Source organism: Drosophila kikkawai, chromosome X, assembly GCF_030179895.1.
Source record: "Drosophila kikkawai strain 14028-0561.14 chromosome X, DkikHiC1v2, whole genome shotgun sequence".
In the NCBI taxonomy this organism is placed as follows: Eukaryota; Metazoa; Arthropoda; class Insecta; order Diptera; family Drosophilidae; genus Drosophila; species Drosophila kikkawai.
The window spans coordinates 28,506,910-28,524,164 of NC_091733.1; the positions used below are offsets into that span (position 1 = coordinate 28,506,910).

The 17,255-nt window shown below is 58.3% G+C and overlaps 1 protein-coding gene across 5 annotated transcripts in view; it reads right to left on the reverse strand.

Annotated features, from left to right (window-relative positions):
- Window positions 1-17,255, reverse strand: part of futsch — a 70,068-nt gene that overhangs the window by 749 nt on the left and 52,064 nt on the right. For all 5 annotated transcript variants that reach the window (XM_070288672.1, XM_070288671.1, XM_070288674.1 and 2 more), the window contains 4 exons: window positions 15,138-15,310; window positions 14,852-15,074; window positions 14,626-14,784; window positions 30-14,561 (listed from right to left, as the gene is read on the reverse strand). In XM_070288672.1, coding sequence (XP_070144773.1) covers window positions 30-14,561; window positions 14,626-14,784; window positions 14,852-15,074; window positions 15,138-15,310 — 15,087 coding nt within the window. The remainder of the gene's footprint in view (window positions 1-29; window positions 14,562-14,625; window positions 14,785-14,851; window positions 15,075-15,137; window positions 15,311-17,255) is intronic.

A 17,255-nucleotide genomic window follows, 5' to 3' on the forward strand; every position in this document is an offset into this window, starting at 1 on the left:
GCTTTCCTTCCCCCCAAACAGATACTCACCCAACTCTTTGTCCTCCCATGTCTGCTTGGCCTCGAGCAATGCATCATATACCTGGCGACTGGGCTCCGTGCCGGAGAAGACATAGTAGCGGGCACGCACCCGCTTGAAGAAGTCCACATGGGCATAGTAGGAGTTGCCATTGTGCGGGACATAGGTGAGATCCACGTAGACGGGCGCCGGCTTCTTAACATTCGCCTTGTTCGGCGACTCGCTGCGCTTGCGGAGATTCTTCTCGTTGTTCAGACGCGTCTTGGTGGCCACCATTCGGCGCTCCTTCTTGGGCGTGGTCCGTATATCGGATGAACCGCCCTCCACGGGCAGGGGGGCGGGCGAGGGCAGACCCAAAGGTTTGCCCCACTCCTCCAAACGGTCCTTGGGCAGGGCTCCCGTGGAGGAGGAGGTGGAGGATGTGGAACTCGTTGTGGTTGCGGTTGTGACTGGAGTTTCCTGTGGCTTCTCCTGCTTCTCCTCCTGCTGTCCCACAGTGCCGAAACCCGTCTCGGCCACACGCATTCGCTGGACATCACTCAGGGGGAAACGCTGACGCTCTGAGGAGCCACTGACCATCTGCTGCTCCACTTCGTCGGCCTTGGAGGGCGAATACGAGTATTTGGCGGTGACGGAAGACATGACCTCGGCCCCGCGCGCCTGCACATGCTCCTCGAGGGCCCGCTGGAAGTCCTTGTCCGCCTGGTCGAGGAACTTGTGTCCGGCCCAGGTCTGTTGGCTGCTGCTCTCCAGGCTCTCCGATGACTGGCTGTCGGTTCCTCCCTGTATGGGCACTGGAATGGGTTCTGTGGTGGCCAGTGGTGGAGGTGCAGCAGCAGCAACAAAACCATCGTCCTGGGGCAGGGCACCGTAGAAGGAGGTGGCCATGGGATCGGCCGTGCGTGGCAGCATCATGATGGAACGCGCCGTCGAGTGCTCCTCGCTGCCATACTGCGGCGGAATGTCATCCTGGCTCTCGTCACCATCCTCGGCATCCAGATCGGAGCGCTTGCTTACCCCGGAGCTCGAGTGCTGGAGCTCGTAGCTGGTGGCGCTGCGCGGGGATCCAGGCAGGAGGAGATCGTCGTCATCCTCGCTGCCCGGAGTGCTGGAGCGATAGAGGCTGCCGCGCAAAAGGGTCACCTCCTTGGGTAGCAGCTGCTGCTGCTGGTCACGTTCGCTCTCGCTGGTGGTGCGCGTGGTGGTCACCATGGTCACCTTCTCGCTGTCCGGCTCCGAGCTGTCCGTGGTGGTGACCGTCTTTTGCTCGGTTACAATCTCCTTGCCGTCGGCGGATATCACCTTGGTCACCGTGGTGATGGTCGTGGTGATGATCTTCTCCGTGCTGCCGCTCAGAGCGGTGGTGCTCTCGATGCCACGCAGCTCATGAAGCTCGGGCAGATCGACTTCGATTTCGGCTCCACTGGCTCCTGTCAGGATCTGCTCCTGCTGCTGCTGCAGCTCTAGGGATTTGAGCTCATCCTTGGTGACACGCGGAAAGGGTGATGTGGGCTTGGGCGAGGACTCTGGAGTCTCGGTGTGCGATTCCCGGCCCAGAGGCGTGGGTATAGACTGACTCTCCGAGGTGAGGGCACCGGGACTGGATTTGCCGCTAATGTCCTTCGGCGACAGGGGACCCGAGGGACACGAGGAGGAGACAATGCTGGCGGCACTCGACTCGCACTTGACTCCAGCTCCAGCTGAAGCTGGTGATGCTCCTGCTCCTGCTCCCGCTGCCGTGGTAGACAGGGGCTTGACGCTGGGACTCACAGGAGCCGTGGGCGGCGTCTTGCGGTCAGCAGCCTCGGCCTGATCCTGGCCAGATTGCTGCTCCATCATCTGGGTGAGTGTGATGGACTCCACCTTGGAAGAGGTGGTGGTGGTGGTGGTGGAGGAGGAGGTGGCGGACTCCTCCTTCTTGGAGCTGCTGCTGATGATCTGTTCGCTGGACTGCAGCTGGGTCTTCTGGGTTATCTTCTCCTCCTGCTCGTGCTCCTCCTGGATATCCTCCTCAATCTCCTCTCCCGCCGGCTTGTAGATGCTGGTCATCATGATGGTGGCTATGGACTTGGACCGGCTCTCCTTGACACTGGCCCGCTCATCATCCTCCTCATCGTTGTTGTCGTCGTCGGCGGGCTCCTCATCCTCGGGATCGCTGTGGGTGAGGCGACCCTCGCTGGCATGGCTCAGCAGGGACTCGCGACGAGACTCATCTGTGCCCACGAAGAGAGCCCGCTGGGAGGTAGTAGCACTGCTGGCGCTGGCCTTCTTCAGGCACTCCTCGGCCGTCTTGGTGGCCTCGGCGCTGAAGGTCTCCTTGGCGGAGACTATCTTCTCGGTGGCCAGGAACTCGGCCACGGTCTCCTTGAGGTTTTCATCACGAATGGAGCTGCTGCTGCTAGTGGTGGTGGCGGTGGTCTCCTTGGCCTCCTTGGCTGTCTTCTGGGCAGCTGCCGTGCTGGTCGTCTGAATCTCGCTGACAATGGACTCGGAGGAGCACTCCTCGGACTGCACCAGCAGCTCCTCCAGCTGGGACATGGATGTGCTAGTCGTGGTGGTGGTGTCCTCCTTGAGGCCTACCTTCTCGGTCAGCAGGCTGGATAGGGATTCCCGGCGAGAGCTGTCCTCCACCTTGAGGCTGCTGCTCAGCGAGTCACTGGTGGTGGACTCCTCGCTGCGCAGCTGAAGCACCGATGACTTGGTCACCGTACTGGACACAGACTCCACACTGGATTTGGATTTTTCCTCTAGCTTTTTGGACTCTGAGGTCTCCGTGGTCTCTGTGGTGGTGGTGGTGGTGGAAGAGGTTGAGCGGAGCAGCGATTCGAGAGCATCTATAGTCTCCTCGGCGGCAGACTGGGTTGTCTTGGTCTCCAGCTTCTCTTCCTTCTCCAATTTCTCACTCTTTTCGGACTGGCGGGTCTCCTGCTTCTCCTGCTCCTCCTCCTCCTCCTCCTCCTCTTGCTGGGAGATGGAAGTGGTGCCCAAACCCAGTTCCTGCTGCAATTGTGCCTTCTCCGACTGCTCAATTTTGTCCTTTTCCTCAATGGAAATGGGGCCAGATTTTTGGTCTGGCGAGGACTTCTCCGACTCAATCTCCACCTTCATCAAGCCCATCTCCAGGTGATCCTCGGCCTCGCTGGTCTTCAGCTTCTCCTCCAGCTGGCGCTCATCAAAGTCGGGTATAATGTCGGTGATGTCCTTGTCGGATTTCAAAACCTTGGCCACATCGGCCACAATCTTGGCCACCTCCTCCTCGCGCGGCGATAGCGGACGAATGGGCTGGGAGGGAATCATAGAACCAGGCTTATCGCTGGGTGGCGAAAAGCGATGCTCCTCATCGTCCTCCTCCTTGATGTCATGGAGCACGGGCTCATCACGCTCGCAAATCGTAACGGTGAACTCTGGAGAGCCCACGGTGGTGATGTGAGTCTCGCGCAGCTCGGAGAAGGTGCCCAGCTCTAGATTGGTCTCCGTGGTGGCGGAAGAGGAAGAGCTCTCGCTCAGTTTGGTTACCTGCTCTGTGGTGGTCTCCGTTTTCTCGGTCTTTCCGGTTATCTTCTCGGTCACCTCCTGCACCTTCTTTTCGGCGGAGTCCACTGCGGTGGTGAGCAGGCTGGTCACGCTGCTGATCTTGGTGTCCAGCGCGGACTGGAGCTCTGTGAGCTGTTGGGTGCTCTCCTTGCTTACCTGCTCCAGGGTCTCGGCCACGGTGCTCTCCACCTTTTTCACGGAGCTCTCCACCTTCTCCTCCACCTGCTTCACGGAGCTCTCCAGCTTGTCCACTTTCTCCTCCATCTTGGTGGATATGGTCTCGAAGAGAGATGACTCCTGCTTGGACTCCTGCTTAGACTCCTGCTTGGACTCCTGTTTAGATTCCTCCTTGGTCTCCTCTTTGGTCTCCTCTTTGGTCTCCTCCTTGGTCTCCTCCTTAGTCTCCTGCATGATCTCCTCTTTGGTCTCCTCGAGACCCAGCAGGTCGGCCACTTCCTCAGCCTTTTCGCTGGCTTCCAGAAGAGGTGAGGCCTCGTCCACGGGACTGGAAGCTGTGTGCGCTGCAGCGGATTGGGCCTGCTCAGCGGGCTTGGCCGGCGAAGACTGTGCAGACTGGGAGGCGGATGACTCAATCTGTGCCTTGGAGAAGTCACCCTCGGCCACGTCGACGGGACTCGAGATGGTTGGGAGCTTGCCCTTGGCCTCGGTGGTTATCTGGCTCAGAGGCAGGCTCAGATCGGCAATAGAGCGTGGGCCTTCTTCGATGGGCGAGGAAGCGGTCTCGGCCACCGAGCCGGGTCGGGATGATTCCTTGGAGGCCACAGCTGGCGACAGCTTCTCCGCCACGGATTCGGGACGCGAAGGAATGGGCGACTTGGCGTCCGCCTTGGTGCTCTCAGCCACGGACTCGCGTCGGGATGCCTCCTCCGCCACGGACACTGGACGGGAAGCCTCCTTGGAGGCCTCTGGGGACTTCTCGTCCTTTGTACTTTCCGCCTTTACACTTTCAGCAAGGGATTCTCGTCGGGAGAGCTCCTTGGACTTGTCCGCATCATCTTTCACGCTTCCAGCCACGGATTCTGGCCGAGAAGCCTCCTTGGATGCAGGTGCAGACTTCTCGTCCTTTGTACTCTCCGCCTTCAGGCTTTCAACCACCGATTCTCGCCGGGAAGGCTCCTTGGACTTCTCGGCCTCGTCCTTGACGCTCTCGACCACAGACTCTGGTCGTGAGGCTTCCTTGGAGGCCAGCGGAGACTTGGCGTCCTCCTTGGCGCTGTCTGGTTTCACACTCTCGGCCACGGACTCCCGGCGACTCTCTGCCTTTTCAGCCTCGTCCTTGACGCTCTCAGCCACGGATCCTGGCCTGGAGGCTTCCTTGGAAGCAGCTGCAGACTTTTCGTCCTTGGTGCTCTCTGCCTTTACGCTCTCCGCCACCGATTCTCGCCGGGATGCCTCCTTGGACTTGTCAGCTTCGGCGGAGTCACTTTCCGCTACGGATTCTGGCCGGGATGCTTCCTTGGAGGCCAGCGGGGACTTGCCATCCTTCACACTCTCCTCCTTCACACTTTCGGCCACTGATTCTCGCCGGGAAGGCTCCTTGGACTTGTCGGCTTCGTCCTTTGTGCTCTCCGCCTTGGTGCTTTCGGCCACGGATGCGGGACGAGATGCCTCCTTTGACTGAGCAGCGGAATCTTTAACGCTCTCAGCCACGGATTCGGGACGAGAAGCCTCCTTGGATGCGAGTGGAGAGGCTTCTGGCTTGACGCTCTCAGCCACCGATTCCCGGCGAGATGGCTCCTTGGATTTGTCGGCAGCGGCAGCGTCATCCTTGACGGACTCGGCCACGGATTCTGGTCGGGATGCTTCCTTGGAGGCCTGGGCCGACTTCTCGTCCTTGGCGCTGCCCGTCTTGATGCTCTCGGCGACCGATTCCCGACGGCTTTCTGCTGTTTCAGCCTCATCTTTGATGCTCTCCACGAGGGAACCTGGTCTGGAGGGTTCCTTCGATGCAGGGGCTGATTTCTCATCTTTGGTGCTCTCCGCCTTGATGCTCTCTGCCTTCACACTTTCAGCAATTGATTCCCGCCGCGATGGCTCCTTGGACTTGTCAGCATCATCCTTGATGCTTTCGGCTACAGAGGCCGGACGAGATGCTTCCTTGGAGGCCAGCGGAGACTTGTCTTCCTTTGTGCCTTCTGATTTAAGGCTCTCAGCCACGGATCCCCGATGACTGGCAGCCTTTTCGTCCTCGTCCTTGATGCTTCCTGCAACGGATCCAGGACGCGAGGCTTCTTTGGAGGCAGCCAGTGAAGAGGCTTCTTTAGAGATCTCCTCCGCCTTGACACTCTCAGCCACAGATTCGCGACGCGACGGCTCCTTGGACTGCTCCGCGTCATCCTTGACGCTTTCTGCAACAGATGCTGGCCGGGAAGCTTCCTTGGAGGCCAGCGGGGACTTGTCGTCCTTGAGGCTTCCCTGCTTCAGGCTCTCAGCCACTGACTCTCGCCGGCTTTCGGGCTTCTCGTCTTCGTCCTTGTGGCTCTCGATCACGGATGCTGGCCGGGAAGGCTCCTTGGAAGTCGCTAGCGGCGACTTGTCGTCCTTTGTACTCTCCGCCTTGGTGCTCTCTGCCACTGACTCTGGTCGAGATGGCTCCTTGGGCTTGTCCTCTGCCACGGATGCCGGCCGGGAGGCCTCCTTGGAGGCAGGAGCAGACCCTTCGTCCTTTGTACTTTCTGGCTTGACAATCTCTGTTGCGGCCACCGACTCACGACGGCTTTCGTCCTTGATGCTCTCCACCACTGACGCGGGTCTCGAGGCCTCCTTCGAGGCCAGCGGAGACTTGTCTGCCTGCTCAGCCTCATCCTTGAGACTCCCCACTGCAGATGCTGGCCGGGAAGCTTCCTTGGAGGCCATTGGTGACTTGTCATCCTTGACACTCTCCGCCTTGAGGCTTTCGGCTACGGATTCGCGTCGGGATTCCTCTTTGGTTTCTGTAGAAACAGCTGCCAGCACCGAGTCTGGCCGGGATGGTGCCATCGAGGCTTGAGGAGACTCTGCTCCCGGCTTCTCAGTCTCATCCTTCACGCTTTCCACCACTGAGCCCGGTCGGGAGGCTTCCTTGGAGGCCACAGCAGACTTGTCCTCCTTGGCGCTTTCTGCGATGGACTCGCGACGGGATGGCTCCTTGGACTTGTCATCCTTGACACTCTCCGCCACGGATTCGGGTCTGGAGGCAGGACCATCCTTGGCACTCTCAGCCACGGATGCTGGTCGACTCTCCGGCTCTTCAGCTTCATCCTTAAGGCTCTCCGCCACTGATACCGGGCGGGAGGCTTCCTTGGAGGCCACCTTGTCACCCTCATCCTTGTGGCTTTCCGCCACTGAGGCCGGACGAGAGGCTTCCTTGGAGGCCACTGGTGACTTCTCATCCTTTGTGCTATCCGCCTTGAGGCTCTCGGCCACGGACACGGGCCGCGACGGTTCCTTGGACTTTTCGGCTTCGTCCTTGAGGCTTTCTACCACGGATTCGCGTCGGGAAGGTTCCTTTGACTTGTCGTCTGGCTTGACACTTTCAGCCACCGATTCCCGGCGAGATGGCTCCTTGGATTTGTCGGCAGCGGCAGCGTCATCCTTGACGGACTCGGCCGCGGATTCTGGTCGGGATGCTTCCTTCGAGGCCTGGGCAGACTTGTCATCCTTGGCACTTTCTGCCTTTGTACTTTCGGCGATTGATTCGCGGCGCGAGGGCTCCTTGGAGTGGATCACGGAACCGGCTGGCTCCGCCTCATCCTTGGCACTTTCGGCCGGAGATTCGGGTCGCTCCAGGGATGAAACATGAGAACCGATCGGGGACTTGGCTGCCTCGTCCACGGGACTGGAAACAGTGGCCTCAATGTCCACCTTGGACAGCTCTGCTGGTTGCCCAGGGGCTGAAGTGGGCGAGCTTGTAGGCGTGGCCGTCTGGGGGAAGTCGCCATGGGCCACATCCACGGGACTGGACAGAGTCGGGAGGTTGCCCTTCTCCAGCTCAAGGGTCAGCTGTGGGAAGTCCTTTGCCGCTTCCTCGATCGGGGATGAGGCTGTCTCAGCCGCCACCGAGGCGGGACGAGAAGGTTCCTTTGATTCCGGGCGAGAGGCTTCCTTGGACTTGTCTCCTTTGGGACTTTCGGGTCTGGATGCCTCCGTGGAAGCAGGCAGCGAAAACTTTGTATCCTGGACATCAGCACCCTCGGGCTCTGCGGCTTCCTCGGGTGACTCTGGCCGGGATTCGTGCTCCGAGCCGGAGGGAGTCTTTGGTGCCTCGTCGATGGGCGATGAGACTGTGGCGGCGGCCCCAATCTTCGAGAGTTCAGCCGGCTGTGAGGGTAAAGCCACTGCCGCCGAGGAAAGAGGAGCAACGGCCACATGGGAGAAGTCACCCTCGGCCACGTCAACGGGACTCGAGTCCGTGGGCAGCTTTCCTGCCGGCGGCTCTGCCTGTAGGTTGAGCGCCAGGCTAGCTCTCTTCACGACCTCCTCCGCTGGGAACTCCATGGCAGCCTCCTCGATCGGCGAGGATGCGGTCTCGGCCACCGATTCTGGGCGGGATGCCTTGGGCTCCGCCTCGGCATGGTCACTGGCCACGGACAGAGGTCTGGGAGAGGACTCCTTCGAAATAGCTGCCGGCTTTTCAGCCAGGGATTCGCGGCGTGATGGCTCCTTTGACTTGTCGTCCTCCTTGGCTGCCTCCGCCACGGATTCCGGGCGGGATGCTTCCTTCGATGCAGGCGCAGATTTCTCGTCTTTGACGCTGCCCGTCTTGATGCTTTCGGCGACCGATTCACGACGACTTTCGGGCTTCTCGGGCTCATCCTTAAAGCTTTCCACAGCGGATGCCGGGCGGGAAGCCTCCTTGGAGGCCTCTGGGGACTTCTCGTCCTTTGTACTTTCCGCCTTTACACTTTCAGCCAGGGATTCTCGTCGTGAGGGCTCCTTGGACTTGTCCGCTTCATCTTTCACGCTTCCAGCCACGGATTCTGGGCGAGAAGCCTCCTTGGATGCAGGTGCAGACTTCTCGTCCTTTGTACTCTCCGCCTTCAGGCTTTCAACCACCGATTCTCGCCGGGAAGGCTCCTTGGACTTCTCGGCCTCGTCCTTGACGCTCTCGACCACGGACTCTGGTCGTGAGGCTTCCTTGGAGGCCAGCGGAGACTTGGCGTCCTCCTTGGCGCTGTCTGGTTTCACACTCTCGGCCACGGACTCCCGGCGACTCTCTGCCTTTTCAGCCTCGTCCTTGACGCTCTCAGCCACGGATCCTGGCCTGGAAGGCTCCTTGGAAGCAGCTGCAGACTTCTCGTCCTTGGTGCTCTCTGCCTTTACGCTCTCCGCCACCGATTCTCGCCGGGATGCCTCCTTGGACTTGTCAGCTTCGGCGGAGACACTTTCCGCTACGGATTCTGGCCGGGATGCTTCCTTGGAGGCCAGCGGGGACTTGCCATCCTTCACACTCTCCTCCTTCACACTTTCGGCCACTGATTCTCGCCGGGAAGGCTCCTTGGACTTGTCGGCTTCGTCCTTTAAGCTCTCCGCCTTGGCGCTTTCGGCCACGGATGCGGGACGAGATGCCTCCTTTGACTGGGCAGCGGAATCCTTAACGCTCTCAGCCACGGATTCGGGACGAGAAGCCTCCTTGGATGCGAGGGGAGAGGCTTCTGGCTTGACGCTCTCAGCCACCGATTCCCGGCGAGATGGCTCCTTGGATTTGTCGGCAGCGTCAGCGTCATCCTTGACGGACTCGGCCACGGATTCTGGTCGGGATGCTTCCTTGGAGGCCTGGGCCGACTTCTCGTCCTTGGCGCTGCCCATCTTGATGCTCTCGGCGACCGACTCCCGACGGCTTTCGGCTGTTTCAGCTTCATCTTTGATGCTCTCCACGACGGAACCTGGTCTGGAGGGTTCCTTGGAGGCCGGCGCTGATATCTTCACATCCTCGACTGCAGCTGATTCCCGTCGGCTGTCCACTAACTTCTCCGCCTGATCCTTGATGCTCTCGGCCACTGACTCGGGCCGGGACACGTCCTTTGAGGCCAGTGGTGACTTCTCGTCCTTGGCGCTCTCCGCCTTGATGCTCTCCGCCACCGACTCCCGTCGAGAGGCTTCCTTGGACTTGTCAGCTTCCGCCACGGAGGCTGGCCTGGATGGCTCCTTCGAGGCATGCGGCGACTTTTCCTCCTTGACTGGCTGGACACTCTCCACCACGGACTCTGGCTTGTCAGTGTCGTCCTTGTCGCTTTCCGCTGGTGATTCCGGCCTGGACACATCCCGGGACACCGCCACGGGTGATTTGCTGCTCTCCGCCTTGAGGCTCTCGGCCACGGAGGCCGGGCGGGAGGGCTCCTTGGACGCCACAGACTCTGGCCGCGAGACATCCTTGGCTTTTTCGGCAACGGACGCTGGACGAGAGACATCCTTGGCGGCATCCTTGACGCTTTCGGCCACGGACTCTCGTCGAGATTCAGCTTTGGCGCTCTCCGCCACTGAGGCTGGCCGGGAAGCCTCCTTGGAGGCCAGAGGAGACTCCTTCTCGACCACCGACTCCCGCCGGCTTTCTGGCTTCTCGGCTGCATCCTTGGTGGCTCCTAGAACCGATCCTGGTCGCGAGACTTCTCTGGATGGCAGCGGAGATGGCTCCTTGGATTTGTCCGCCACTGATTCTGGCCGAGAGGGTTCCTTGGAGCTCTCCGCCTTTGTGCTCTCAGCCTTGACACTTTCGGCGATTGATTCTCGACGAGATTGATCCTTGGACTTGTCTCCTTCCTCCTTGACACTGCCCACGGCAGACCCTGGTCGCAAGGCTTCCTTGGAGGCCGGTGCTGATATCTTCACATCCTCGACTGCCGCTGACTCCCGTCGGCTGTCCACCAACTTCTCGGCCTGATCCTTGATGCTCTCGGCCACTGACTCCGGCCGGGACACATCCTTGGAGGCCAGTGGTGACTTCTCGTCCTTGGTGCTCTCCGCCTTGATGCTTTCGGCGATGGATTCCCGACGAGATGGCTCCTTGGACTTGTCCACTGCGGAGGGTGGCCTGGAAGCCTCTTTCGATGCAGCTTCTGGTGACTTTTCATCCTTTGTTTCCTCCTCATCGATGAGACCTTCGGCGGAGCTGGGTCTCGAGGCTTCCTTGGAGGCCAGCGGTGACTTGTCATCCTTGGTGCTCTCGGCCTTGATGCTTTCGGCAATGGATTCCCGTCGGGATGGCTCCTTGGACTTGTCGGCAGCAACTGATTCTGGCCGGGAGGTCTCCTTGGACTCTGGCTTAGGGCTCTCCTCCGCTAGAGATTCCCGCCGGCTGTGCTCTGCCTCAGCCTGGGCTCCTTCCTTGATGCTCTCGGCCACGGATTCTGGTCGGGAAGCTGGCTTCTCAGCGGATTTAGTGCTTTCTGCCAAGGATTCGCGACGTGAGGCTTCCTTGGACACGGCCTCATCCTTGGTCTTTGACGACTCGGGTAGGGATTCGTCCTCCTTCTCTCCCTCTGACTCCTTCTTCTGGGCTTCCAGTGGAATCTGCTTGGCCTGGACCTGCACCTCCACCTCGATGGCCTCCTCGATGGTGGCTGGACTCTCCATGGAGACGGTATCCTCGCGCTCCTTGGCCTCCTTGGGCGGAATGGCTGCCAGAGGGGCCGCCAGCTGGGCGGGCAGCTCATCCTCGGAGGTAATGTCGCTGGTCTCCTTCTCCTCAGGCGTGCTGGCCGACTTCTTGGCCTCCTTTTCGGTGATGACGACATCTGCCGTTGGCTCGGCCTGGGGTTTCTCTTGGTCCTCTCCTGCTTCCGGCTGCTGTTCCTCCTCCTGGGTCTCAGTTACCTTCTCTTCGGTCTCCTTCTCGGATGCCTTGGCTTCAATGACCTCTTCCTTGGCCACTTCCTTGGGTGATGGTGAAACCAGGATTTCAACTACTTTGGGCGCTTCCTGGTGAGCCTTCTCCTGCTCTTCCTCTGGCTCGGCCTCGGCTTCGGCCTCTCCCTCTGCCTCCTTGGTTTCCTTTTCATCGTCGGTCTCCTTCTCCTCCTTGGCCGACTCCTCCTTGTGCGAAATGCTCTTGGCACCGGCATCCTGGCTGTCCTTCTCATACAGGCCCAGATCAGCCTCCTCGTGCACCGGCAGATCGGCCACCTCGTCGGGCGTTTTGATCACATCTCGCAGGAGATTCTGCTGCGCCTCGAAGGTCATCTTCATGGGCAGCACGCGCTCCCCGGAATCGGGCAGCTCTGCCTTGCCTAGCTGAGGAACAGCTGCACCTACATCCTTGCCTGTGGCTGCCGTCTGCAGGATGTCGGCTCCCTTGAGGGCAGCTACTGCGTCGGCAGCTGCCTCGGTCACAGCCTGAACGCTGGCCACCACCACAATGGCCTCCGTCTCCTTGGTCTCCTCCTTGACATACTTCTCCTCGATGACCAGGTCCTCCTTGATCTGGTCAAGGGGAATGCGCTCATCCTCGGGCAGGGTGGGCGCCGTGGTGGCCCCCGACTCAATGGTGGCCGAGAATTTCTCCTCAGGCAGGCTCTCCTGCAGATTGACGGGCAGAGCATCGACGGCTCCTGGCTCCTCCACGGGCTCGTCCTTGGTGTCGGATGTCTTTTTGCTCAGCTTCTCCTCGGGCGTGGGCGAGGAGAGCTCCGTCTCCTCGGCTGGCTTGGCAGCCAGCTGCTCCTTGGCAAAGTCCTTGGCTGTGGCTATTATCTCCTGGACCTCGGCCTTGATGTCGCTCGTCTCTAGGTGTTCCTCATCATCCTGCCTGGCGGCGGCTGCTGTGCTGCCCTCTAGACGCGCCTTTCGCTCGGCAGCCTCCACCTTGGCTATGGCCGCCTCGATCTCCTCCTCGGCGCTCTTCTTGCGCTTCTTCTCCGATTCCTGCGAGTCGCGCTGATGCTTTTGGATCTCCTCCTCCTCTTTGGTCATGCTGCTCTCCTGCTCCACTATAGAGTCCTCGGTATATTGCTCCACTTCCTCCTTTTCAATGATCAGGTACTCCTCTTCCTCCTCCTCCGGCTCTTCCTCGCCGCCAGCGGGCATCTCCCGCAGCTCGGCCTTGATCTGTTGATGCTGCTGCTGCTGCTGCTGATGCTGGTGGCGCTTCATCTCGTCGCGACTGAACACCGCCTCAATCTCGCGCACCACCTCCTGCTCCTCCTTGAGGTCATCCAGCTCGCGCTGCTTCTCGGCATCCAGCTCCTGGCTGGCTGTCAGGTCTTGGAGCAGTTTCTTGGCCGCCGTGGCCTCGTCCGCGGAGGGAGTGGACACCAGACTAGAGTCCGTGGTGGTGGTGCCACCCTTCTCCAGGCGTTGCGCTTTCTTCAGGTTGGGCTTGGCCTGTTTCACAGGGCTGCCGGGGCCAGGAGCACGCTTCGAGGGTGAGACGCCGCGCGGTCTCCTCGAGATGGGCTTCCGCTGCTGCTGGGCAGCTGCCGTCGCCGTGGTCGAAATGGCTGACTTGGCCTCCGTTTGGACCCTTCTCTCCGAGCTGCTGGCGGTGGTCACCCGCCTGGCTGTACTGCTGGTGGCTTGAACCCGGGCCGCCTGCTGTTTGGACTCGAGCACCTTGCGATTATTGGCCTCCTTGGCGCTCTTGGCCGGCGTGCTGCTGGGACTGGACTTGGTGGTGGTGGTGGCAACTGTGGAACGGCTGCTCAGTGGTGCCTTGGCTGCCTTCACGGCGGATGCCCGGGCCGCTGGCGTGGCCGTTGGTGAGCTCTTCTTGTCATCCCGCGGCTTGGTTAGCTTACGGTCCATGGACTTGGGCGGCTTGGTATCGATACGGGAGCGCACCACTGGCTTCACCTCGGCCCGTGGCTTGTCTGCTGCTTTGGCTGACTTGGTTACAGACTTACCCACTGGCTTGGCGGTGGGCGTGGCATCACTGGCGGCGGCTGGTGGTGGCACTGCCACGGCATCTACTGCATCCTTGGCAGGAGGAGCTGAAGCTGTAACCTGTGGCTGCACTTCCTTCTCCACCTTCTTCTCCCCTTCGCCAGCATCCTTGTTGTTGTCCTGCTCGGGTTCTGTCTCCGGAGCAACCTCATCCTCGGCCTGCTCGGGTTCTGCCTCGGGCTCTGGCTCCTGTTCCGCCTCTGGCTCGGCATCCGTGTCTATGGAGTCGGCCTTGGTGCGCACAGCTTGAGCTGCTGCCGCCGCCGCCGCTGCTGCAGCCGCCGCTGCTGCTGCTGCTGCCGCCTCCTTGGCCTTGTTATCCTGCTGCTGGGCAGGAGCTCCTCCTCCTACTCCACCTCCAAACTTGGCGCTCTTGAAGGTAGCACTGGGCGGAGCAGGCGTGGCCTCAATGGCCGACTTGAGGCTCTTGCGGGTGCTGGCCACCGTCTGTATGGCCATGGCCGGGGCTATGGACTTGGCCGTGCACGTCGAGTGCTTCATAAACTCCAGATGCTTGAGCTTCTCGAGACCCTCCTGGATCTTAAAATCGGGCGTGCTGCCCGGAAAGAGGATTCGGGTGATGGTATCCTCCGGATTGGCCGGCTGCCACACGAGGAGAGCACAAATCGAGACGAGATTCTGGAGGGGAAAATTAAAATCTCGAGAATCGCGACCGGCAAAGAGCCGCTGATCGCCGGCATGCCACTTCTGGAGAAACTCCTTAACCTCCTTGGAGTCCCTGGCCGGACTTATCACATACATGTCCAGGGTGCCGTGGCCCACCTTGTGGTAAAGATTGACCGGCTCCTGGTTGCGGTAGCAGACCTGCGGCTTCAAATCCAATGCCTTCAAATCATTGACGATGCCATGGCCGCGCTCAAAGAGATCGATGAGCAGGGGATCGCGATCCTTGTCGCCATCGGGACTGTCGGGCAGGCAGCCCCGACGATCAGGTACATTGCCAAAGAAGTGTCCAATCTGGGGATAGACATGTGAGTCCCTCTTGCGAGCCACCACAGCTCCAAGTCCTTGGACATTGCTATTGTTCAGACGTGTCATCAGGACGGCATCCAGGCGATCCAAATGGCGGGCAAAATCCCAGAAGCAAGCCTTCCTATTAAAGCCGCCATCCACTGGAAAGGAAGATTAGGATGAGTTGAAGGATATTTCAGTATCAATTTTTGACCCTGATCTTACCTAGCATATTGAAGCCATTGATGCCAAAGAGCGCTGCATCGCCCTGGCCGCCGGGGAAGACGTATAGCGTGGGATGTGTAAAGCGTATGTTGCCCACCACATCCGAGGTCTCGAGCAGCTCCCTCAGCGAGGTCGGCATCACCATGGGTGCCAGGTAATCTACGCAACAACTCAAGTTAATTTCAAGGGATATAGTATAAGCTAGGAGAAACCGCATAATCCTTACCTATAAACCCATTGATGTACTCGCTACTGGTTTCCAGCACATCCACGGGATTGATCCTGATGCGGCACTGGCGGGCAAAGGACTTGTCCGGCAGCGTGTGCCACAGACCTGCATCTGCGCAATGGATATTCATGGTAATGGTGTCGGCATAGGCACGAATCACCCTTTGTACGTCGTGCTCCTGGAAGGCCTCCGAGAAGTCTGCCACCGAAAAGGTTCCATCCTGAATAGGAAACATGGAATCATCAGGGGTGGTTTCCTCCATCTAAAAGGTTTCCCCACTCACCTGAAGTATCCAGGAACCATTGCCACTGAACGTATAGCCGGCATGGATGATGTGCCGGTGCCGGGTGAAGCTGCTAAGCAGGTTGCGCATGCACTGGATCAGCGTATTGTACTGGGGATGGATGAGCACCTCCGTGACCAGATTCTCGCTGGCATACTGTATGAGTCGTTCGCCTGCAGGTGTCCGGTGAGAGGGGAAAAATAAAGAGAAAGGAGACCAGATACCTGGAGTAAGGGATAATTGCGAACTTCTGCCTGACCTCGTTACAAGGCACGGACTTGGACTCGAGCACGCACACGGTGGTGCAGCCCGCCTCAAGTGGATTTCGATTGTCAAGCGTTATTGTCACCACACAACCCCTATATATACCCTATATATACCCTCTGCCTGGGCTTGGGGAAATCATTTAATGAATCTTTAATTTTAATGCTTTAATTAAGCGTCGGTACGAGGTGCTGCGACCTTGCCAGCGACCTTGATGGCCACCCCCAAACGGTATCCATGATGATGGTGATGATGATTATGAGGGAGGATGATGCTGCAGATGATGTGGCCTTTTTCGGTTGCCTTTTTGATACCCTTGCAGGAGGTATTATAATTTTAGGTAGAAGTTTGTCACGCAATGAAAAAGACATTTCCCAACTCTATAAAGTATATTTTTGTTTGACATCAACAGCCTAGTCTATCTAGACAAGTCTGTCTGTCAGTTTCTAACCAAACTACTTTCTCTTTTTAAAAGTTATCTGCATAAAACTTTGCATATAGTTTTCTAACTCTTCTGAAGGCGACGGATCAATGGACTATATCATATAGCTGATAAACAAACAATTGGAAGGGTATGCAAACTTCGGCATGCGCTTCCTTTCTTGTTTTTGTGTTTTTTTTTTCTGGCAATGGTTTTATGGTTATGCGTATGTACGAACCTAAATAATTTACGCATTTTCCGCACTAAATAGTCGTTGACAAAAAACCAACAACAAGCTAAAGTCTTGCCTTGTCAAATGCATTCCCCCCAAACCCCACTCCCCATCATCTACACCCACTTGGGGGCCAACGGTCAAATGTGCTCACGTACGCGTAAAAAAAATACAAGGCAATACAAGGGGGGAGGGGGGAGAGAGAGTGTGATGAGAGAGGGGACCCACCAAGGTGGGGCTGCTATGGCTTCGTCCAGCTGTCGCGTCCCAGAGCCCGATCCCGCGGTGTGGTGGTGTGTGTATCCCTTGTGCTTTTTATAAATGATAATCTCTCTATCCTTCTCTCTCTCTCTCTCTGGCAGGCGACCTCCTCTGCCGGCTTATATTTATCGTAGCGAGCTTGGAACACGCACATGAAACGCAGTGACATATATATATGTATATATGCGAATCCCAAACCGCGCTGCCTCTTTCGGCCCAATCTTCCAACCTGGCAAACCGTGCGTATACGCAATATTTGTGAATTTGGGTTGTGCTGTCTTGTGTGTTGTGTCACTTTCATGGAGTCTCCCATAAGAAAATATAGTTTATAAGCAAGGATCCAAGTGTGTGTCCTGGGAAAAAGGTTGGGGAGGAGTGGGAGAAGGGGGAGGAGAAGGAAAAGGGGGAGAAGGAGCAGCAGTAGGAAGAGCAGCAGGAGGAGCAGTTGGAGGAGCAGCAGGAGGAGTAGCAGGAGGAGCTGTAAGAGGAGCGGTAGGAAAAGCAGCTTTATGAGTGGTTAGAAGACCAAAAAACTGCTGTGGGCTGAGACAACATTACCATCTTGTTGGCCACCAAGTTAACATGAAATGGAATGCGGCCTCTGGCTGCAGTTTGCTAATAAAATTCCCCAATAAAATGGGTTCTTGGTTGGACATTCTTGGCCAGAAAATGAAAACTTTTCATTAAAAACCAATAAAAAAAAAACCTATTGCACCAAAATTAAAGAGTAAAACTCAGGACTTGCTTCCTATTTTTGCACCTCAGGATTAATGGAAACCCAGACCAAAGCCAGACTTTAGCCAGACTCTAATCCTAGACACTCAGAGGATTCTATGATCCTGCCCAGGGGCACTCCAAGCTGTCTGCACCTCGGTTGTGGCCAGCATAAAGTGGCAACATGGCGCCAGATTAACCGTTAATAACTGCACCAGGCGTTGCC